Source organism: Poecilia latipinna, unplaced genomic scaffold (assembly GCF_001443285.1).
Source record: "Poecilia latipinna isolate Pla-1442-1.1 unplaced genomic scaffold, P_latipinna-1.0 Scaffold1392, whole genome shotgun sequence".
In the NCBI taxonomy this organism is placed as follows: domain Eukaryota; kingdom Metazoa; phylum Chordata; class Actinopteri; order Cyprinodontiformes; family Poeciliidae; genus Poecilia; species Poecilia latipinna.
In genome coordinates this window covers 35,702-58,626 of record NW_015114008.1, presented here as the reverse complement: position 1 = coordinate 58,626, position 22,925 = coordinate 35,702, and the positions used below count along the sequence as shown (strand labels likewise).

The window sequence follows — 22,925 nt, the reverse complement described above, 5'->3', positions numbered from 1 at the left end:
ATTCTGTTTAGGAAATGTTATCAGAATGACCTGTTTACTTGTGACCAAGAAAAAAAAGAATTAAATTAAGATACTTTGAAAAATAATTAAATTATTTTAGTTTGCATATTTAACTTTTTGGAAATATGGACAGTGTATTTTTTTTTATAAGCAAATAGTGATCAAAATAAATGGATCAGGATGATGTTACTTTGTTTTGAATGCATCTACAAGTTTACATGTTTTATTATCTAATTCTGTATCAGATGATGACATTGTATCAAATTATATTTTCGACAAAACTGCTCCTGTAATTTATTTTTAGAACACGAAGATAAGGAGAGTTTTTAATATTCCAAGTTAACTTTCGGCACTTTCACCGGCGCTCTCTGCCGTTGTGACAGGTATCAAACTGGTTCGGCAATAAGAGAATCCGATACAAGAAAAACATTGGCAAGTTCCAAGAAGAGGCCAACATGTACGCAGCCCGGACCGCCGTCAACGCCACCAGTGTGTCGGCTCACGGCAGTCAGGCCAACTCGCCGTCAACTCCCAACTCAGCAGGTGAGCTTCGGTGTCACATTTCACAGTATTTAGCTTTAGCGAAAAAGGAAGTGCTGCTGAGTTGCAAGTCTGTTCTTCTACGTATGGGAGAGAATATGGATGCACAGAGTTTATGCTCTCACACTGGAGCCGCAGCTCAAGGTTTCGGTCTTTGCTTCTGTTTAGACTGACGCAGTGGCTCTTCTCTCCTTAACTAACCCAGATTCGCCTTGGCTTCCTTGTCTGTCATTGCAACACTTCTCATTCTGCGCTGCCTTTACAGTCTGTCTCATTTTCTGTCTCCCTCGCTGCGTTATTGACCTCTCGGTCTCGTGGACGTTAATTTTTTCCTGCCTCCTGTCCGGTTGACCTCATGTATGCCATTAAGCCGCTCTAAGGGCAAGCGGAGTCTTTTGTCATATAGAGACTTTGCAACTGTATTGGATTAGGACCGGGCGTTGAAATCAAGTTACCTGATGCTCTCTTTACATCTGGGGAGCTGGGGTCCATTAAAGAACGAAGAAGATTCTTTGGGTCTTCCTGCACATCAATTATTACTTCCTTAATGAAACACTAGCAGCATAGACATTTAACAGTAATACAATCTGGAAGCCTTGTTTTAACTTAAACAGTTTAGCAATGACGATCTGTCTCGTTGTTGTTGTTGGTGGATGTTTTTCTTTACCTACTGACCTACAGCGCCTGTCGTGGGCAATTTTGTTGAAAAAGATTTCTTATCTGCAGTGCTGTTAAAGATTTGTTCTGCCGTTTTTTGTTTGTTGTTTTTTTTTTTTCTATCACAGTTAAATGCAGTTTTCCAATGATGATTTTATTTCTTAATGGTTAACAAAGGTAAATAAACCAACCTGGCTCTGTTCCGAAAAGTATTTAATAACTGCCGTTAACTACATTGAGTTCAACGGCCTGATTACTGCCAGAATCACAAAATCACTCAAATAAAACCTGACAACGTGAAGTAAGCTAAAAGAGAAGCACGTCCATAGAAAGTAATTAGAGAACAGATGAGGCGTGAATGACATTTAAGAGGGGTTCAACGTCACACACACAAATGGGAGGAATTTTTGAGTAAAATATGTATTTATGGTTTTAGGAGTCACTGCAGTCACTTTTAGGTTGGCTGGTGCACAAAGAGCTCAAAATAAGCAATAAGATGTTTTGTGATGTTTAATGCTGAACAAGGCATACAATTATATGGCTTTTTTAGTCTCCGATTAGCAAAGTTACACAGAAAAACTTAAAAAGTAAAACGATCAAACACCGTCATTTCAGCCTAATTGGACATATCAAACAACATTTCTGAGTTTTCTCCTGAAAATCACCTGAAAATTTATTTAAATTAACTTATGAAATATATATATATATATATATATATATATATATATATATATATATATATATATATATATATATATATATATATTTTTTTTTTTTTTTTAAATTTTTAGCCATTTCATAAAACTAAGTATGCTTTTTACAAAACAGTAAGAAAGGTTGCAAAAAAAAAATAAAAGTCATTTTAAACATTTGAAAAATAATAGGAGGTAATATGAAAATCCCTGGAAGTCCCCTCAAGATTTTATTTAATTTTTTTTTTATCTCTTGATATTTTAATCCTCTCTCAGGGGATATCTATGTACTTCAACTTTTTGTTGACATTATTTGAAAGTTTTTATAAACATTTTGAAAACACAATTTTCTATGCTTTTATTGTGCCAAACACCCACAGTTTACATTCAATCCCATTCAAACTACTACTGCCGGATAATTACACATGCTGGACAGTAGTCGTTGCTGCCACACATGCCGTAGTCAGTAATCCGTTTTATTAATTTTTCCACACAGGGCTAGGTTGGTCTGGATAGCTTTTTTGGGGTGGGGGGATCTACTTGGTTAATCTGTGATATTATAGCTGTTTTGATTATCTGGAACATTTACAGTGACAAAGACCTAAAAACAAGGAAGCCATAAGGTTTACTCAGCTCTGTCCCATCCTCTCAGACTAACCAACTTAATGCTGTTTTGCTTGAGCATGTTCATTTTAACTCCTTTCTCTGTGCCTTTCTTCTCTTTCTCCCTATGCTTTCTGTCTTCCTCCATGCCTCTCTGTATTCTCAGGTTCTGCTGGCTCTTTTAACATGTCAAACTCCGGAGACTTGTTCATGAGTGTGCAGTCCCTCAATGGGGACTCGTACCAAGGGGGGCAGGTTGGGGCCAACATACAGTCCCAGGTAGGCGAAAACATGTCAAATTTCCCAGACCTTATCCAGTCGTTGACCAGTCTGGGGGTGCCCACATTAGCTTGACCTACACACTGAGTCCGAGGTTGCCCTTAGCCTCCAGCGGTGCATTAATGTAGATAGCAGCATTGTCAGGCAGCTGAATAGACGACGGCAGACAGTTTTGGAAACGTTGCAAGACTCATCAGCACTCCTGACACGGGTTCACATAGCCACTGGTGCGCTGTGGCTCTGTGACCTTGCCCAAGTGGACAGTTATGACCATTACAGTGTTACAACTTTCACAACAGATTAAGAAATCAGCACCCACGGTGGTATCTTTTTGTAGTTTTGATGCTTTTAGCATCGTTTGCACCACTTCTTTTCAGTTCTGATCAGCTCTGCAAATGCTTTAGGTCACTCATAAATATGCAAAGGGGACAAGCCTTAAATGAGATAAGGATGTCTTCTGGATTTGCCTTTATATTAAATATTTAAAAAGTTAGGCATGTTAGAATGGCATTTTATAATGAAGCAAGAAGCTATGCACATCTCGGAGTGAAATTAAGCTGTTACCGCTTGATTTAACGCAAAAACTCTTATCAGCTGAGCAACGGCCATCATCTTCTCAGTTACATTAAATTCTAACAAAGTCTTGTCTTTTGTTTTAGTAACATGATATCCCACTGAATTTCTTTTAACCCATATTAGGGATTGCAGAGTTCTTATTTACTTTTTTTTTTTTTAAATCATGAGTAGCAAATATTTTCTCGCAATTCGATATGATCCAAAGGAAAAAAATAAAACTGGCAGATAAGCCTGAACAACCTGACAGTTCTGACAGACGCCTTCGTAGACAGCGAAGAGAACTCACTGCAGTCTGCATGCAACTGCTAATTTCTGACACTGATGACTTATTTACCAACGGCTACAAAAATGCTTTAATATTTGGTTTCTCTCTATCATTTTGTCCTTTTGCTTCCTCCGTTGCAGAGATTGTATGGGCAGCCAGATCATTCAGATCCATTGTTTGTAACCTTTTCTTGTTTATGATAGCCTTTTATTATCAGAGTGACCTTTCCTTGCACATCGCTGTCTTTATTGTACAGAGCTTTTGTCTGACCGGGCCCTTTTGTCTGTGTCCCCCGCTGTTCCAGGTGGATACCCTTCGCCATGTTATCAGCCAGACCGGAGGATACAGTGACAGCCTCGCAGCCAGCCAGATGTACAGTCCGCAGGGCATCAACGTAAGACCTGTAAACAATCTCCCTCTGTTCTTCCTGACATACCCTTTGCTGTTTCGACTCTGAAATGATTCCTTTGTGGCAGGATGTGCGTGATAGTGTTCAAATCTGGGTGCATATTGTGACAAGGTACCAGGCAGATCCTCCTAGACTGTTTGACAACAGACAGAAAAAGAACAAAGGAGTCAACCCCCTCACCAATGATAATCTCTCAAAGAGTCACTCAATTTGCTTCTCAAAAAAAAAAAAAGAAAAAAAAGAATAGGCATATATATTTCTTGCTGAATCTGAGACGAACCTTTTAATCAGCCAATCAAAAATTGGAACTAGCAACCTATGGCTACTTTCTGGACTACGGCGCCGGACTGAGCGGGACGCTCAGCACTGGAGGCTACGTGTTAGCGTGAAGATCCACGGCGACAGGCTGCACGGGGGTTGACCAGAATCGATACGACAGTCACAGGGACGGAAAGAGCGAGGCTTTGGGCGAACAGTCCAAGCACATTGGCCAGATCAGTCATCCACAGGAACAGCAGCACTGACAGCCAAGCCCGCGACATGCCTCCTGCTAAAATAGGAGTGCTAATATGTCCAACTTGCCGCAACACGCAACAGGCTGGACGCAGTTGCTGTTAAATGTAGAAATTGGCTGTGAGTCATATAATGTAATCTGAGACTCTCTGAGACAAAACCAAGAAATCTGGTGTCTCTCTGTGTGATAACAAGTAAAACCTGGTTTGTAATATCATAATATTTACACAAATACTTTAAAAAATGCTTAACATGCAGCAGTTATTCTCACTGCTGCAAAATAGTCAAACATATTTATGATTGTTATATTTATGCTTTATTCAACATTATTATTTGTTGTAATCTGAATTCTGATACACAGACTTAAGTTAATATGTTGAAAACCTTCTGAATTGAGAAGCTGTTATTGTGCAGAATACTGCCACACAAATGCAACAAGCTGCTCTTAGCTGGTTTATTAACTGGCCTGTCTGAACTGGCTGAGCCTGCAAACAGCTAACACTTGTCACTTGTAGCTTATCCACTTTTATTTATTTATTTATTTATTTTAGTTCATTTAAAAATGTAATTTCCAGGCACTTTTCAGCTGTAGTTTCAAAACACTGTTACCGTATGACCAATTGGTCTCAGTTATGTAGCGTAAGAGTGAAAAATGTGCAGAAGTCTTTTATTCACATAGCTGACTGGCAGTGCGCAGCAACACATACTGGATACTTTTTGCTCCATACAGCTACTCTGGCTTTTTCTTGTGACATGACTTTGAAAGGAGTGACATTTCAACAAATTAGAAACCGTAACTTTCTAAAACCTTAATACAACTTGATCCAACTAAACTGGTTCCATAATCACATGAACAAGTAATAACAGACACGTTACTAATGTGGTGTCTCCTTTTATTTTATTATCTTGTATGCACAATCCAGAAAGTGGCAATATATACGTAAAACATTCACTTTTGTTGGCAAATAAAATAGAGGAGCTGAGACAGTAGTTAGAGATTGATGCATAAATGTGGACAGTCATATATTTTTATTTTCGATAGGATTTAAAACTTCCTCTATCAAAAAGCCTGCTACATATTTTTATCTATTGTAATCCTTAGAAGAAAATAAAACGAATAAATCCAAATCCAATTGAGCCAGACACCTGCGCGCAGCAGTAAAAGCCTCCGTATCTAAGACTTTAATATCAAAATAAAAGTTTAGATAAGCACCAAAAAAGAACACTTTAAACGAAAAATGCTTGCACAGCTAGTCTGAATGAGGTTTTATATTTATAGAGCTCAAATGGGTTGTTTTTTTTTTTTTTTTTTTTTTTGCTCTGTACAATTTACTGACTGAGCTCTCGTGGCTCACCTCTCTCTCTTTATCCTTGAACAGCAATTACACCCCCTTAAATTGCTGGTGGGTGTCGCCTCACTTGCAGACTGGAAATGTGTTTTTTTTTTTTTTATTCTTTTTCTCTCTGAATGAGATGACAGACGGTCTTTACGCAAAATAACAGGGTTTGGAAATAAGAGGCTGCCAAAGCACGTTCCCAGCGCTCACTAATAGCGTGGAAATTGCAATTAATGTCCTAAATGGTCCTTAGTCGACCTTTTATCGTGATTTGAGATGGCTTCCGTTTTTAAAAAGCTGCATTTTATTGTGATAATTTATTCTTTTATCAAACATCTCGGGGGTATATTCAAGATACATGAAAGCCCTGTGTGTTCTGTGTTTCATCTCCTCTGTTTATCTCACATTAAGTCTGTCGCGTGAAAAGGAAAGTGAGAGAAGTGGCACGGAAATATTTTTTAAGGCTTCTTAGCATTTCAGTGATCTGCTGCAGACGAAGTCTTTCATGCTTACATTAAAGTTGAGGATTTACCTCTTGAAAATACTGACAGGAATCACAATCTGCTGAATCTGAGGGAAATTTTCCCTAAAGTTATTCCTAAAAATGCAGGCATGTCTCAGTTTTTATGGTATCTTAGGGTGGGACTAAAATAAACTTTAAATTTGTGAGTTCGAAATTCTATCTTATATATACTTATGAAGTGTTGCTCGTACACTCTGTGTGCTTTTAACATTGTCTATGCATTTTACGTTGTTTTCGTATGTTTGAAATGCTTGGCTGTAAAACAAATGTCCTCCCTGGTGGACAATAGCGATATTGACTTTGCCACAAAGGAATCAACTTTGAGCATAAATTTCACATATTCTACTATAATAATAAAAACACATGATGCTTAATTTCTGAAGGAAAAAAATGTAAAGAAACCTGTCAAGCCTCGCTAAGCATTTCAGCGTCGGTGCTGCGGTGCACCTATGAATGTTGCGGGAACCAATTAGGAAGCAGTCCCATTCCCTGCTGAGGTGGAAACTGTCAGAGTTGGCGATCAGAAGCGATCACATCTAATTCCAGCATTTCCGACATAGCTGGTAGCTGGTAGCACAGTCACACTAAAGGCCCGTCTTATCTTTTATCTGTTATATTACATCCCTGTAGAGAGCGACTGAGAAAACGTCTAGTATTATTTTTATGCATCAGTTCAGAGAGAGCCTGTTGAATCTGTTTTTTATTATTATTATTATTATTATTATTATTATTATTATTTTAGATTCTGTCTGAACAATTGTTCCTCAAGTTTTAGTTAATAACACTCTTCATTTGTGCCTAAGTGTTTTAGCAACAGACATGGGCAGGAACAGTAGAAGTCATGGTTGGCAATATCCAATATGCTGTATATATCATATTCAAATTAGCTGCGGATGTAATGCAGAAAAACTGCTATAAAGTAGTTGTTTAAAAAAAAGCTGTCTGTATAAGAAGAAAATTGTATAATCCTGAGAATATGTGAACAGCAAAACACAAACTAATCATCTGTTTTAGGAATCCATAACAATATGATCACTTTTTGTTCATTTTCTTTCTTTCCTTTTTTTTTTTTTTCCTTGATTATTTTTTATAGATTTTGCCTTTAAAACTTGACCTGCTAAATGATAAAGTTATTTAATATTATAAGGACATTTCTGAACGGGTCGAAAAGAACTCAGATCTCTGAAAATTTACATGAAATATGGGTGGCAATACCTGTTCTTTGTCAGCTTTTGTTTCCTGTGTTTGTGGTCTTTGTTTCCAAGTTTTCACTGCGCTCTTTTCTTCTCTCGCATTCGCAGACGAACGGCGGCTGGCAAGATGCTCCGACTCCTTCGTCAGTGACATCGCCCACAGAAGGACCCGGGAGCGTCCATTCAGATACTTCCAACTGAATATCTCCATCTCCACACCTCATCCCCGAAAGAATAAAACAAAACAAACAAAAAAAAAAACATGAACGAACGTTGCTCCTCACAGTGTTAAAAACCAAGGAATTCACTTCCCATATTTCGGCGAGGTCCTGTGAAATCCTAGCCCTGAACGAAAAATGTTTCTCAGCCTATAACAACAGACTTTTGGGATACGAATAAGAAGTTTCGCAAGAAAAATCCAATAACATTTCAATCAGCGGAGGGTTTGTACAGCTTTCACATAATAATCAGAGGGCTGGGGTTCCTTATTCACTTGTAATGTTTTCACTCAATATGATGAGATGATCAAATAAAGTAGATGAATAAAACCATTGGTTTAACTGAAAATACTTCATTCTACCTCTCAGCCACTAAAAAGAGTTAAAAAAAAAATGTCAGTGACCATTATTTGTTTTTGTAAAAATGAAACTTTTGTCTTTGCAAACAAGAGGCACATCTTCTTACATTTTGTTGTCTCTCACCTACTCTATGGTACGCCATTTAGACTTAAATATTGCTCAGTTGTTTACAATGTGTGCTCGATAAAAGTATGTTCATCCTCCCCCCTCTGTCTCCGGCAAGTCAAAACTGAGTTCTGTCAGGAGATTTTACCTCTAAGGTAACCCTGTGAAGTATGCTATCTGTAAAACAATAAAATAAATACTTGTCATCAAAACAGACAAGCTTGACATCGTTCATTAAGATGCGAGGGATATCAGCGGAAAGTCTTTCACGCAGTCTTGACTTTGCTTCTGCAGCACATTGGTACAAAGGCAGATGCAAACAAAAAAAAAAAAAAAAAAAAAAAGTCTGGGGTACTGTAAAGCTCTTGTTCTTTTTTTAAATCTCCGAGAACATTTTTTTTTTTCTTTTCACATTACGTTTTGCTGTCTTCTCTGTCTGATGATACCAAAATGCTCACATAACCAAATCAAAACCTTTACATGTCATGTAGTGTGCTATTTCATCAAATATTTACTGCATTATTTCTTTATCAGCTCATCTACATGGCTCCTTTATAAAAAGAAAAGAATTTTAAAAAGTGGTGCATTGAGGAGACTAAAATATAAATTTCAACAGGAAAAAGAAGTTTGTCATAATTGTTTGTAATATATTTTTTAATACACAGAGACGCAATCCACTGATACAGGGACATCTTTATGTTAACCAGAGTTTTTCCACACAGTGGATCCTTCTTCCTGATTCTAAAGCACAGCTCTGGAGCCGCTCCGAGCATTAAGTCACTGATTATCGTTACATAAAGAAGTATGACCTACGGCTCAGCTGATGGACATGTAAAGAAGAGTACATTCCCATTTTGTCGAACTACGCCTTCTGGAGCGCATTACACCTTTGGTCGATTACATGATTCAGCGGGTTCTTTAGCAGAACTGAAAACAAACATGAAGTTCATTCTGACATTTATGAACAAATGTTAGTCATTAAACATCCAATATTTGAACATGATATTATGTCAAATAATTGTGTTTTATAAGCAGCCCAACCTTGTTTATAGTTATTTTTTATGTTGTGTGACTTATACTTTTGTATTTGATTTTACTGGCATGCTACTTTTTTTTTCTTTTTTTCTTTTTTTTTGGTCCTCTGTTTTTGTGATTTAGCTCATGAACTTTCGACATGTGTTTATGTGCACCTGTTGTGCTTGACTTGCCTTGTTGCAAAGGGTTTTCAACACATTAAAATAATATGTACTACAGTGCAGGTATAGAGCTGCTTCTTTTTCTTTCTATGCTGAGTCCTCATGATGAAATGAGGATTGTCCTTGTAAGCGCCTCATTGTTTCTGGAAATGTCTTCATTCACATGCAAAATGATTGAAGTAAATGGGTATGCAGACAGCTTCTGCAAGCATTTTTTTTTTTTAAATGAATGTGCAGTCTCAGGTGCTGAGTTCAAAAACAGTACATTGGTAGCCTCCAACTTGTACACCTGTAAGTCTTGTCATGAAATGTATAACTTTGTGGGAGCCGTTTAGAGACGGTCCCTTCCTGTCCCAACATGACTGTGCATGAGTGAACAAAGCAAGGTCTACACAAAAAAAAAAAAAAAAAAAAAAAAGGAGGAGAGGGTTTAACATGGCCCAACTTGATTGGTCTGCACAGTCCTGATCAAAAACCTTTGGGATGAAATAGAGCAGGTACTCTGAGTCAGGCCTTTTAATCTAACAATCTGGTCATACATTTGTATAAACACAATCCTACAAAATCTTGTGAAAAGCTTCCTAGAAGAGATTAAGCTGTTATAGCTTGTTATGTTAAATGCAGTGTGTTAAGAATGGAATACCACAAAATTCATGTGGGTACTTATGAAGGCACATGTTCTGCAATCTGGTGTTTATCAGGCACTGCAACACTTCAACTGAAATGAATCAAAAACAATGGAAATATTGGAGTACGCTTGTGAAGCTTTCACAGTGGGGTTATGCTATCATTCTTTTAAAGTGAAAGGGTGGCACAGTTACTTCTTCCAGTCCTGAATCTGTTTCTAAAAGATATTGTTTTATGCTTGCCAAAATACAGTTTCTGTATGGAAACCACGGCTAAAGCCAAACAAAACATTTGCTGTCTCCCTTCAGAGGTTAGCTAAGAAACCTGCAGAACAGGTAATGATAAATGAAATGTGAAAAAAGAAAATAAAAAAATTAATAGTGAGGTTTATGCATAGCCCACCTAAAAAGCAATTAATTTGTTTTGTTGTTAAGCTGTTGCTTATTGACATTATGTATTGTTTCTAAAAATGACTATCCAACTCCCCAAAAATTATGCAAATTAAATTACATTGACTTTTACATATAAGCTAAGTTCAAAGTTAAACTTATGAAAATAATTTTGCCAAAACTGTCTGTATGTTTGCAGTTTTTAAAGATGAACATTATTTTCTTTAAAGAAAAGAGATACAAAAAATATTGCAATTACCATGTGCGACCTTGTGTGTAGCGATGCAACATGGTCCCTGGAATACACCAAAAGTGGTGAATTACTCAAACTTAAAAACAGGATTTTACTGCGTACATTTTTTCTCTATGTTTTCATTCTGCATCATGTCCACTTGAAAAATATAAATTGAGGATTTCTGTTTAAGATAACCTAAGTGAACCAGCTTTATTCTCTTTAAATGTTTTCTAAAGTGGCAAAATTCTCTAAAGAAAAAAACAATGGCTGCTAGATGGTGTAATAAAATGTGCTCTATATTATTTCTCAAAGAAATGAAATTAACCTAGATTTTCTATTTAATCCCCTTTATTGTTAGCGATAAGTGATTGCAAAAGAGGCTCAGTATTTCCAGTTGCTATTATAAAATAAAAACAATAGACCGTGTCAGACTATATCATACTTATCTAAAGTAACAGTGGTGGAAGCCATATATTATATCTTATTCTGTTTTTAAGCTAAGAATAGGTTTCACTGAGTTTTGTTGTCAAGATGGTTTCAAGTAAAAAAATAAATAATTTTAATTTTAGACTGTTTCTGGATTTAATCCAGGATCACTGGGTGGAGCAAAGTAATCTGGAGTGAAAGAAAGACTGAAAGACACAAGGCTAACCCAAACCAAACACTTATCCATTAAGAGTTTTTTATTTGGCCTGTTTATGACCAGTGCTGACATTCATCCAGGATCAGTCACAACAGGACACTTCAAGGACAAACTGGAAACAATCGGATTTATTCAGATTCACAGATGCATCTGAAATGTTTAAAGTCTTAATGATGTTGTTATTCTGAATGCCAGTTTGTTTTATTATTATTATTATTACTGCTGCTGATATCTGTATGAAATGCATCAAGTGTAGACAGAAAAAAAAAAAGATAATATCCTGTATTCAAATCAGACCTGTGACGTTATCTGGCCGGACAGTTGCATGTCTGCCAGAATTACTTTCATACTAACTGAATATCCGTAATTGGCCAAACAACATGCGGGCGAGGGCGCAAGGGAGCACTTGGCGGTAAAGTCTGCGGACGGTCACAGGCTTTGACTGCTGAGCGAGTGTGAAATGCCAAAGCCAGACTGCTCCCCTGCACCCCGAGGGCACCAGAGGAGCCAGCCTGCTCTCCCCAGCAGAGAGAAAGAGGGCATCAAAAACAATCTGACAAGACTTCACCCAAAAACATCTTCTGGCTTGTGCAGCATCGCTCAGCACCACAGTGCTGCGGATGAGCCTGATTATTCCAGCTAGAAGCCCGCAGCTCAGCTTCTGAAACAAAAACATGAAGTGAAATCGCTCGAACAGCGCGGAAGTGTTTCATCCTATTTTGAGGGATTTGGTCATGCAGGGTAGTTTTAACACCTCCTTGTTCCCTTTGAGGTGGTGAGAATGTGCAGGGTGATTGAAATCTAATGTTGCTGTTGACATTTGCCTCCCCAGATGACAATGTACTGCTGTTTAAAGGCGGTCTCCATGGAGCAGCACGGGTGGAAGGGCCCAGACACCTTGTCTTCCCTTTTCAACAGCGCCTAGCAGACCTCTCTAATGTGTAGTGACACAACAACCCAGACCCTGCTGCTGCTGGACATGCTGTCCACACAGTTTCCATGGTGGTCTATCGAAAATACAGTCATTCACACACTGTCACAGATTACGTTGTACAGTGTGGCAACACAGTTTGCTTTAATAAAGAAGTACTGTGCATTTCCTCTTCACATGTTTTTATATTTTCAGACAGTTTATTTTCTGCAGCCTGGCAAACATGTACAAGAAAATGCATGAATTAGATGTTTTAGTCAAAACCAGAATAATTATTGCTTTTCTACCAGATAATTTATTTGTTTAACATCATCATCATTAAGTTATTGAATAAATAAATAAATAAATAAATAAATAAATAAATAAATAAATAAATAAATAAATAATTTCTAAAACTAGATAACAACAATTGTACAAACGGTTGCACCAAGTAATGTTACAGACTTTAAAAGTGAAGGTCGTGAAAGTGTAAAACAACCATAAAAGCTGCTTACTGTAGCGTGACAAATAGACCAAGTCCTCCTTCCAAGATGCTTCTAACGTGCCATAAACTTAAAATGACAGAAATAATAAAAAACTCTAAAGACTAAATCAGACATTAAGTGTTAAGGGTAGACATGGACATAGACATGGTAGACATACAATGAAAGCATGTAGATTTCTTCTGGGTTTGCTTTTTTTTTTTTTTTTGCCAGACTTAAATGTTTCAAATGTTAATATCATCCAAATGTTACCTGCTTAAAGACTAAATTATTTTTTTTTATATGTTGATTTAATCTATTCAGAAACAAAAAAAAAAATAATTATACAAGCCAACTTGACTCAATGTGATAACAGAATGATCCTCCTTGTTGAATCAGGGATTAAATTATATCAACCTAAACACACCCAGGCCCTGTTTCTCACTGAGCTATACAGTCAAGAAATTATTAATTACCAGCATAACATCCTGAACTAGACTTCAAAGACCTCGAAGAGTGACCCATCCAACCTGGATAATTCTGCTTTATCTATACTGAGATACAATTATACATACTCAGACTGAATTTACTAACTGAATAATGTCTGAAGGCAAATGGTTACACTTCTTTTATTTTATGGTCTCAGAATAAATATATATCCATGCCAAACTGTTCATATTTTTTATTTGTAAAACTTTTTTAATGACATGTAACATTTTCTTTTACTTTATGACAATGCAACCTTTTGTGTTGGTCTATCAAATAAAACCCATAGAAATATAATAATGTGTGGTTCAAACACAACAGACAGATACAGCTCAAGAGACATGAATTGCTTTACACAGCACTGTAACCCTTCTTTAATGTTTTTGTTCTTCATTGATCTACACTTAAAAACAATTCAATATTTGAGATTTCATTTTAAATTCCATTTGGTAGTCTTGGTTTTTTAATTGCACAACTGTTTCCGCAAGCGTTTAATAGTATCTCAGAAAACTAAGTTGCCTTGCAGACCCCGTCTGTCATCCCCGCTAAACCTGAGACAGTCAACAAAAAGTTGACACGTTTTCCAAGAGAAGCACGCGCATCCTGACGTCGCTGCAATAAAAACGTTGTGTTAGAGCGCCTCTAGCGGCCGCGGCGATACACGACAGGCTTCACATTCCCTAACTCTGATGCTCCTCCTCTCTCATCACCGTGCCAAACCCCTCTGTGGGCTTGCACCACCACCTTTCTCAGACAAGACCCTTCTTGTGTTCGACGGGAAAACATGGCAGAAGTAGACGCTCGGGCCGATAGAAGAAGCGAGGGGATTGTGGTAATTTAATAAGAGAACTTCACAGGAAATGAACAAGCGCTCAATTTATGCGCAATCAGAAAACTTTGCGCTCCGTGTAGATTGGTTTTGTCTAAACTAAAGCGGCAGGCGGGCGTCGCTGCTGCAGAGAGTTTGCAGCGTGGAAGCCTGCGTGAATAAGTTGTGATTTCCACTGTACTCCACAGAATGATGTTTATGTTTGACTGTCTCCTCTCAGATCAACGATGACTGGCCAGGTTACAGTTTAGATCTCTTCAGCTACCCCGCTCATTACTCCGGAGATTTAGACTGTGTCATCGTTCCACATGGCGTGATCATGGACAGGTACACGACTGAAACTGTGTAGATTCCTGTGGCCTAAGCAAGTTTCCCCTTCCCGTTTTGGTTGCTCTGAGGTTGCATAGAAGTCTTACGTGATCATTAACTAGTCGTTAGGGGGAAATCAGAGGTATATCATACACTTTATGTGAGCTCGACTTTCTTGCTTTTCTGCCTTCTGTTAAATGCAAACTTAAAAAGAAACAAATGGGGAAAAAACTAGAGGAACAGTTGCAAATCAAAACTGAAAGTTGTCTGTTTTACCTCTGTATTTTCCTCAATCGCTGCATACAGCCTGATGGATATCTGTTATATTTAATATTTAATGACGTATCTGATCAAATGTACCATTACAGTCCTTCAAATGTTTAATGCATAAAAACTGTTATTGTAATTAGTAAGTGTAGAATTAATAAAACAATAAAGGTTTTCTGTTTCCAAAGTATTTAGCTGTGATGTCTTGATTTACTGTTTCCTGTTCGAACCCCTGCTCCATCTCAGTCACTGTGTTCTTGCCCACTGGTGTTGGTTCAGATTGTGTAGCATCCTCACCTGCGTCAGTCTGCCCCACGGCAATTGTGGCTGTCGCCATCAGCGTGTGAATGTATTGTAAAGCACTTTGGAGTCCTCTGACTTGATGAAGCGCTATACACATGCAGACCTTATACCATCTTCTTCTCCTGGACTCTTTAGTGATGTAAAATTATATCAAACACTTGCTGATCTCTTCAGAACAGCTTTCACACAGAGAATGTGTAAGATTCCTTATCCACTTTATGTGTCTGAGCACATGAAAAGCTCAGCAATCTGCGCTCAGGTGCAATTTGGAGGTGTGCACACAGATTGTATTGAAAATTAACAGAAATATGGCAATTCAGTTAGTTCAAAATGAACTAAAATGCATATTGGGAAAAAAAAACAAAAAACAAAAACAGTGCTGTACTCCACCTCAAAGCTGGGGTCTTTTCAAACGTGTGTAAATGGAAAAGTTGAAATGAAAAACTGTTCAAAATAGAAGGTGTAACTTTAATAGTCAAACATATAACTATGCTAGAACATATTCTATAGTAACATTTTTAACATGCACTAAATATGTAGGTAGAGCACATCTCGTATAGATGTTTTGATGTAATTTTGAATGATCAGTATACCATAGTTTTAGTTTTAACAGTGAGGCAGGGATATTTTGACCTTAAAAAGTCGGAGAAGTTCTAAATCATTCTCTTTCTTTTCATTCTGCAGGACAGAACGTCTTGCTAGGAACATCATGGACGACCTCGGCGACCATGACATTGTGGTGCTGTGCGTGCTAAAAGGAGGCTACCAGTTCTGTGCTGACCTGGTGGAAAGGATCAAGGCTCTCAGCCGGAACTCCAACCACACAATCCCCATGAGGGTCCACTTCATCCGACTCAGGAGCTACCTGGTGAGCCCCCTCCTGTCCCGTCCCGTCCTGTCCTCTTTCTGCTGTAGTCAAGGAAAGCCGCTGGAGACAGACTGACCTCAAGTGGCTTCGGTTTAAGGATGCTGAGGCTGCTTTAATGGTTGACATTATCAGCCTTGATGGGTTTGTGTCTCATGACTTAGTCAGAAGATGAGTGTGTTACGCTGTCAGCATTATGACAGTGGGATCTTTGTCTAGCTTTAGCTCAGATGTGTTTGTTCAAACGTGGGAGAAAAAAAAATCAAGACAGCCGATATGACTGCGGAGTTCCTTTATCGATCGGTTTGTTTTATGCCTGGAGGTTATTCTTATTCTCAATAAATGTGCAATTTGAAGACAAAAAATAATGCAATTCAGCTTTTAAGTTATACAGTTTAGTCTCAAATACTGCTTAGCCCTATGTTAAAACACATTTGTTTCTGCAGAATGACCAGTCGACAGAAGATCTTCACATACTGGGAGCGGAAGACCTGTCTTTTTTAGCTGGAAAGGTAAGATTCTCAATGAGATCATCACTGGGGGAAAAAATGTTATAACCAAATGCATGCATTGCTAGAAGGCAAAGTAACCCAAAGTTGTCTAGAGATGACATTTATTGAGCCACCGTGCAGTGACCTCAAGAGGGCAGCCTTTCCTCTAAATTTTTCTCCTCCTTCAGCCTGACAAGATGGTTCCATAAAGCAGATCAAAGATGGCAGGGTCAGACAGCTCCAATCAGATACCTGCTGTTCTAATGCAGTTGTTTAAAGGTTTATTCTACTTTATCTCAGTGTGACCAAAGTGTGGAGTTGGTGAAAATGTGAGGACATAGTGAGTATGTAGATTAGCAGGATGACTGTAGCTCTGTTGCTTCAGGCTCGCTGCACAGCTGCTTGTCTTGTTATCACGTGATCACAGTTGGTTCTCCTTTGAGCTGGAGTGGATCCTGACTGTTTACAAAGCTCTGATAATCTCTATGCTATCTCCTAAAGTGTCTTCTTGGACTGTGCTGACCACTGTGGCTGGTCACAAGACTACTATTTTGAGAGGTTGCAAGATCGTTTCCTAAACTGTCTAAAACGTATTTATCTCTTTGTGGGCAATAGTTAGTGCTCTTTCTATGCATTTATAGACAATTTTGGAAACACGTTGCAAACATAGTCATACAATAAGATTAAAATAAAAACATTTTCTAAAGTTACAACCACAAACTTCCACGAATTTTACTTAGATTTTTGTGATATACCAACACAAAGATGCACATAAATAAGTGGAAGAACAATATGTATTGTTTTTAAAAACTTTTACCGATAAAAGTAAGAGAGGCATAGTATTCATTCTTTGCTTTGATAACTCCCAAATAAAATTCAGTGCAACAAAAGGCTTGAGGAATCAACTAATTAGCAAACAACTTCTATAGCTGTGGGTATTTTTTCCAAAGTAGAAATCGAGCTGTTCCTTGAAGGGCTCAGAGGTCGAACAAACCACAACATGAGGATCTAAGAATACAGCAGGCAGGGATACAACTCTGTAGAAGTCAGGACAGGGTTAGGTTATGCAAAGTCTCAAGCTCTTTATGCATCGTCCCATTCACACAGCTGTAAACCTGCCAAATTAGACTGAAAAATTGCACAAAGAAAGCCTGTCTGCAAGCTGCAGAGATTCACAGCTTCAATTGGAGAATCTGTTGAAAGGATAACTGTTAGTTTCACGCTCCACAAATCTGGCCTTTATGGAAATCTGGCAAGAACAAAGTCATTGTTTAAAGAAAGGCAATAAAAAGTTTTAGTTCCAGTTTCCATTCACGTAGGGGACCCCGCAAACATGTAGAGGTGCAATAGTCGGACCAGACCAAAATGTAATTTTTTTACGACTACATGCTAGATATTTGTGGTGGAACACTAATTCTGCTCATAACTATGATTACTTTATCCTGTGAAACATGGTGCTGGCAGCATCATGCTGTAAGGATACTTTTCTTCAGCAGTGGCAGACAGTGAAGTTGGCCAAAGTTTGTTGATAAATTACAGTGCAACACTGGAATAAATCCTGCTTGAATCTGCAGTAGATGTCAGGCTGTTGTGCAGACTTAAATGCCACTAGGAAATAACCCTGGTCGTACAGTCAGAGCTACAATTGAATTGGTGAACTCAACAACTAATCATGTGTTAGAGTGATCTATTCAAAGTTCAGACCCAAAGCCGTCCTGCAGCAAGATTTGACATTTGATATTTCCAGACTCTTTCCTTCCAGTCTGATTTAATTTAGTTTTTTTTTTGTTTTTTTTTTTTTTCCAGAAACAAATTAGCAAAAAAAAAAAAATTCAGTCTTCTCAAACCTCAAAAGAGTTTTGCATACCTACAAAACTGATAAAGTATTGGTGGACTTGGGTTTGGGGTGAATATGAATGCATAATACAATTTTCAAATGATGGTTTGAATAAAGTTTGGAAAACCATGTCTTGTGTTTGTCTTTCACACCTAGTCTCTCCTTTCTGCTTAATAATTTAAAGTCATTATAAAATACGCTGATGTTTGTGTTTGAAGTGTGTCAAAAATGAGAAAAAAATAATGGGTATAAAAATAATATCCAAATGGACATGCAATTCTGTTATAAGTAAGTATCTTTATTTCATTCATTACTCTGTATTTTATCTGGTAATTGTGTGAAAGTGCTAATCACAGTAGTTTTTATTCTATATAACAGAAAGTAAGTTGCAGACCAACAAAATGTTAGTTTAAAACAGCAAATCTTAGTTTTTGAGTTTTCTGTTGTTGCACCTTTTCTATTCAAAAGCTTTAGAAACATTCTCCTTTATAAAGCATCCAGTTCCTAAGACATTCTGTACCTGAACAGACACAAACCATCAATTTCCCTTCAAGTAAATCTAAGTCTCATGTTTTTATTATTCACCAATAATAAAATCATAATTTTGCTTCTTAAATATGGAAGTATATTTGTACATGATTCCTTCCAGCAGCATCATATTTGCTAATACCGTCATCACAATCTTAATAAATATAAAAATATACATTAAATTCAATTTGCAGTTGCATTTTGCTTTTGTTCATCAGATGTAGAGATTTGTACCAGCGTCTTTAGCTGCTCTGCAAAGGTTTTCATTACAAATCTCTGAACGGGTGAATGTCTGTGTGCACGGATATGAATCACCAGCAATTTTTACCGCATTCATAAGTTAGTGAACCTATTTTTAGAGTGCCAATCTAATGCGTCATCACCTCATTTGATTATTCACATTCGACTTTTCCCTCAGCTGGACAGGAGTCTGTCCTGTAGCCAGATTCAGTCTACTGTAAATACCTACTGTACTGAAAAGGACATTGGGTAGCAAGTCTGACTTGCTGTTTTATGATTTTCTTGCAGTATTTCAAGTGTTTGTGCGAAGTTCTCAAGCTCCAGTGTGTCTGGAAATAAAATGTAGCTGCAACTTTGTTACTTAAGAAAGCATAGCTTTACTGGTGAGAGCTAACTGTGAAATTGTGAAATGTTTAAATAGGTGGTTTCACTTTCCCCCCAGACTCTTTCTACTTTACACATACCTCATTAGTTTATATTTTTCATAGGTTCCTTGTCCTGCAAACTTATCCTTAAATAAGTCCGTAGGACAAATTCAAAGAAAAGGAATAAAGAGACGTAAACAAAGCACAATTACATGCTTGGATGAACATTTTATTAGCAAACTATAGTAAATTGTAGATGTGTAACTTGCTTCCTGGCCTAGATGAGATGAAGCAAAGCTTAGATTGTGCCTAGATTGTGATTTGTGGCAAGTTTTCTGTCGATTAGACAGGCATCTGCAGAATTTCAGCGATTACACTGGCATTCAGATTAGTATGGCTGATGAAAAGATTTTCAATCTCGATGATGCAGAGATTTTTCTGGTTCAGTCTTTATCTTGAGGACAGATGCATATTTTAAGAAAATGAATAAAAGCATTACTAATCTATGGTCAGAGTTAGAACATGTGATTGGGTGTGGTGCTGCTGCTGATGTTTCACTACTTCTGCATTAAGACATCTAAAAAAAAATTCTTTCCTTTTAGATTTGAGTGTGCTTTCTGTTCCTTTAAGGAACCAAACATGTTTTTTTCTTGTGATTCATGTTTTTTTTTATGTTTTGTGTCATAGCAAACTGTGTGTGGTTTAGTAATCTGCTTCTAATCAAGCGTCATTGTTTGCTCTGTCTCCTCTCTCCTCTCCCCACCATGCTCTCATAAGAACGTGCTGATTGTTGAGGTGAGTCAGCCTTGTACTTAACCGTTTCCATTTTGCAAAATAGACTCATACACTGTACTGACTGTTTTTCAGGTCGCAAGGGGCCATTTAAAGTTTGCCTTCCAGAAAAACTGGGTTTTAACATGAGGAAAACTTTCTTTAATTGCCTGACCTATATTCGAGTAACAAGAGGCCTGCTTTTCAGACAATGTTCACTAACTTTGTCATGCAAGCAGAAAATCTCAGCTCTGTATTAGGAATCGGCGTGCTGGACAAAAAACAGCATAGTTAAAGAAATTTATAATGATTGCTTACAAAGATCAGAGACCGGATGATTTGTCTTTTATCATTTATCGCACTATTTAGTGGAAACATCTGCAGAGTAGTTAGTTGCAAAGGACTTGGAGTATTTTGTTTCTTTGGTGTTGGCACCTACTAAGTTTTGGAACCCTTAAAAGTTTCACTGCATGTGTTCATACTTAAGTGAATGATGTTACCATATGGTATATGTGGGTGACGGGTTTGCTTTTGGTTCCATCTCTTTCTGCTATCCAGTCCAAATTTTCACTGCACCGGTAGCTGTTTTTTCTTTACATAAAAAATGTTCCAACAAACCTCCTACACTTCCACAACGTGGTCTGTTCAGTAGCAAAGGAATTTGCACGTCAGTGCACCTAGACACCACAAAGCTTTATACCAAAAAACCTTTAGTCTCTTCATACTATGAAAAGACTAAAAGCTATGCACTAAGTTTAAAAATCACTTTAAGCAAACTGTGAGATTGCACATAGTGATGCGTCTTAAAAACTATGGTATTCCACATAAGTAATTCATCAACAAAATATTTGCATAACATTTGTAATAAGCACAACCTTTTTGATACCATTTAACTTTACAGTGGCAACAGATTTTTTTTCTTTTTTTTTTTTACTTTTGCTATGACCAAATGCATAACAAACCACATATAAATAGATTATGTAAAGCTGGATGCATGGATGTGATTGTGTATGTCAAGCATTTTACTTTATTTTATTTATTTATTTGTTTGCTGTAAACATTCTTCTTCTTTAATCTCTGTCAAGTGGCCGTCATATTCACCAGTAAAAGAATGTATAAAGCCTATCAGTGTTTGTATAAAATATCATATGATTTCTGGGAAAGTGAAATTGATGCTTGTTAACTGTTGTGTAATAAGAGCACAGGCGGGAGACACTGAGAAGACTCTCTTTCACTGTGATGTGAAACTCGTCATTGTCTGCATTTCCACGTCGGCATTTATTCCCAACCAAGTGTATTACATAAAATAAAATCTTTTTTTCTATGTGTTCCCGCTCACAGGGCATTGTTGGCACCGGAAAGACAATGGAGACTCTTCTAGAGCACGTAAAAGCCTTCAAACCCAAAATGATCAAAGTTGCAGGGTAAAGAGTGGTCGCTTGTTTCATGAATCACCAAATTCCTTCCTTTCAGTCAAGACACATACAGACCAAACTACTTCTTCTTTTTTGTTTTTGTTTTTTTCATTTATCACATTTTAATAAGCAGTCTGGCGCGGATGGTGTCGAATAGTATCTGCTTTTGCTTCCCCAGGTTGTTGGTGAAGAGAGTTCAGCACAGCTTAGCCTCTGTCCCTGACTGTAAGTAACTGATAAAACATTTTACGGTAGCGATAAGCCTCTGCTTTAAGACGATTAGAAAACATTTTCAGTTTACATTTGTCTTTTCAATGCACTTCTTTCAGATGTTGGCTTTGAGATACCCAATCGTTTTGTGGTCGGCTATGCTTTGGACTACAATGAGTATTTTAGGGACCTCAATGTAAGTCTTCATTTCAGACAACAAAGACTCTGTTTAGCAGGAGGCCTTGGAATAATAGTCCAGTGGCACTGACTGTCACACACAAATCAACTAAATATACTTTTGTTTTGAATGTTTTTTTTTTGTTTTGTTTTTTTTTTTGGCTTACATTCTGGAGTTTGACTGTGCTTTTTCCTCTTTCTTTTTTTTTAAAGCACATTTGCATTATTAGTGAAAGTGGAAAGAAGAAATATAAGGTTTGAAGACAAACGGCGACAGAAGGCTCTGTCATGTGGATGTCCTTTTTACAGCAAGCCCACACATTTTTCTGGAGTTCTCTGACAAGTGGCTGTGATTGCATCTAATCCCCAACTATAGCTGTGGTTACATTTCATTTTACGTGTTTATAGTTCAATAGGGTAACACACCACAAGTATCTGTGATTATATTTTTTTAATATAAAGAAATAGTCACACTACATTTGTTTACATATATAAAAAGCTGCTTATATTTAAATAAGGGCTTGATAATAGGAAGTTGTATGCTGTAATGTATGTAAACAACAAAGGAAACCTTTACAATGAAAAGTATAAGATATTTCAATACAATATGAACACTTAATCATTTTTCTTTACTTGTTTTACAGTTTTATTAGGCTACTCTTCTGTCTATGCTCAGGGGCCAACAATGTACAGTAGTATTGTCAAAACTAAGTGTCCTAACTACCTCTAACTTTTTCTATTCCTAAGTGTTTGAGTTGGTTTCTTTTAACACACTGTTTTAAAAATTGTAAAATAAAAAAAATTGGGTGTGGGGAATAAAAATATTTCAAATGTGAAAGTATTCTTTTGTGGATGAAATGACTAATGGTAACCAGAAAAAAGTGATATGAAAGCATATTGATTTTAACACTGATAGTTTTTTATGCACTAGTGGAAAAGTAAATGAGTTCAGTCATTCATGCATCTAGGATTAAGTATTTTTTTTAAATATATTTCTTTTTACTGCTACTAAATGAGAAACATTCCAATGAGTTCTCGCAACTTAAGGTCCTAGAAGATCATATGTTCATTGTTCCTCAC

At 37.2% G+C, this 22,925-nt stretch overlaps 2 protein-coding genes across 4 annotated transcripts in view; both read left to right on the top strand.

Moving 5' to 3' along the window:
• Positions 1-9,532, top strand: part of LOC106962266 (pre-B-cell leukemia transcription factor 1) — an 85,577-nt gene extending 76,045 nt beyond the window's left edge. Inside the window, exons 6-9 of one of the 3 annotated variants that reach the window (XM_015056565.1) lie at positions 384-543; positions 2,659-2,771; positions 3,917-4,015; positions 7,696-9,532. In XM_015056565.1, coding sequence (XP_014912051.1) covers positions 384-543; positions 2,659-2,771; positions 3,917-4,015; positions 7,696-7,788 — 465 coding nt within the window. In that variant the 3' untranslated portion in view covers positions 7,789-9,532. Of the gene's footprint in view, positions 1-383; positions 544-2,658; positions 2,772-3,916; positions 4,016-7,695 lie in introns of those variants that run through there. The other 2 variants (XM_015056567.1, XM_015056568.1) reach the window with 2 other exon arrangements.
• A 4,391-nt stretch (positions 9,533-13,923) lies between these two features.
• Positions 13,924-22,683, top strand: prtfdc1b (phosphoribosyl transferase domain containing 1b). The gene is made up of 9 exons (XM_015056570.1): positions 13,924-14,070; positions 14,288-14,394; positions 15,631-15,814; positions 16,258-16,323; positions 20,050-20,067; positions 21,385-21,467; positions 21,637-21,683; positions 21,788-21,864; positions 22,059-22,683. The coding sequence occupies exons 1-9, from the start codon at positions 14,023-14,025 to the stop codon at positions 22,104-22,106; spliced, it is 678 nt and encodes a 225-aa protein (XP_014912056.1). The 5' UTR covers positions 13,924-14,022; the 3' UTR covers positions 22,107-22,683.
• The last annotated feature ends 242 nt before the right edge of the window (positions 22,684-22,925 follow it).

What these genes read in the sequence shown, in the direction of transcription:
- prtfdc1b (XM_015056570.1), top strand. Translation starts at nt 14,023, where the DNA reads ATGGCAGAAGTAGACGCTCGGGCCGATAGAAGAAGCGAGGGGATTGTG. An exon ending in TCCGACTCAGGAGCTACCTG is followed by an intron (nt 15,815 to 16,257) that starts GTGAGCCCCCTC and finishes TTGTTTCTGCAG; the next exon opens with AATGACCAGTCGACAGAAGA. An exon ending in AGTATTTTAGGGACCTCAAT is followed by an intron (nt 21,865 to 22,058) that starts GTAAGTCTTCAT and finishes TTTTTTTTAAAG; the next exon opens with CACATTTGCATTATTAGTGA.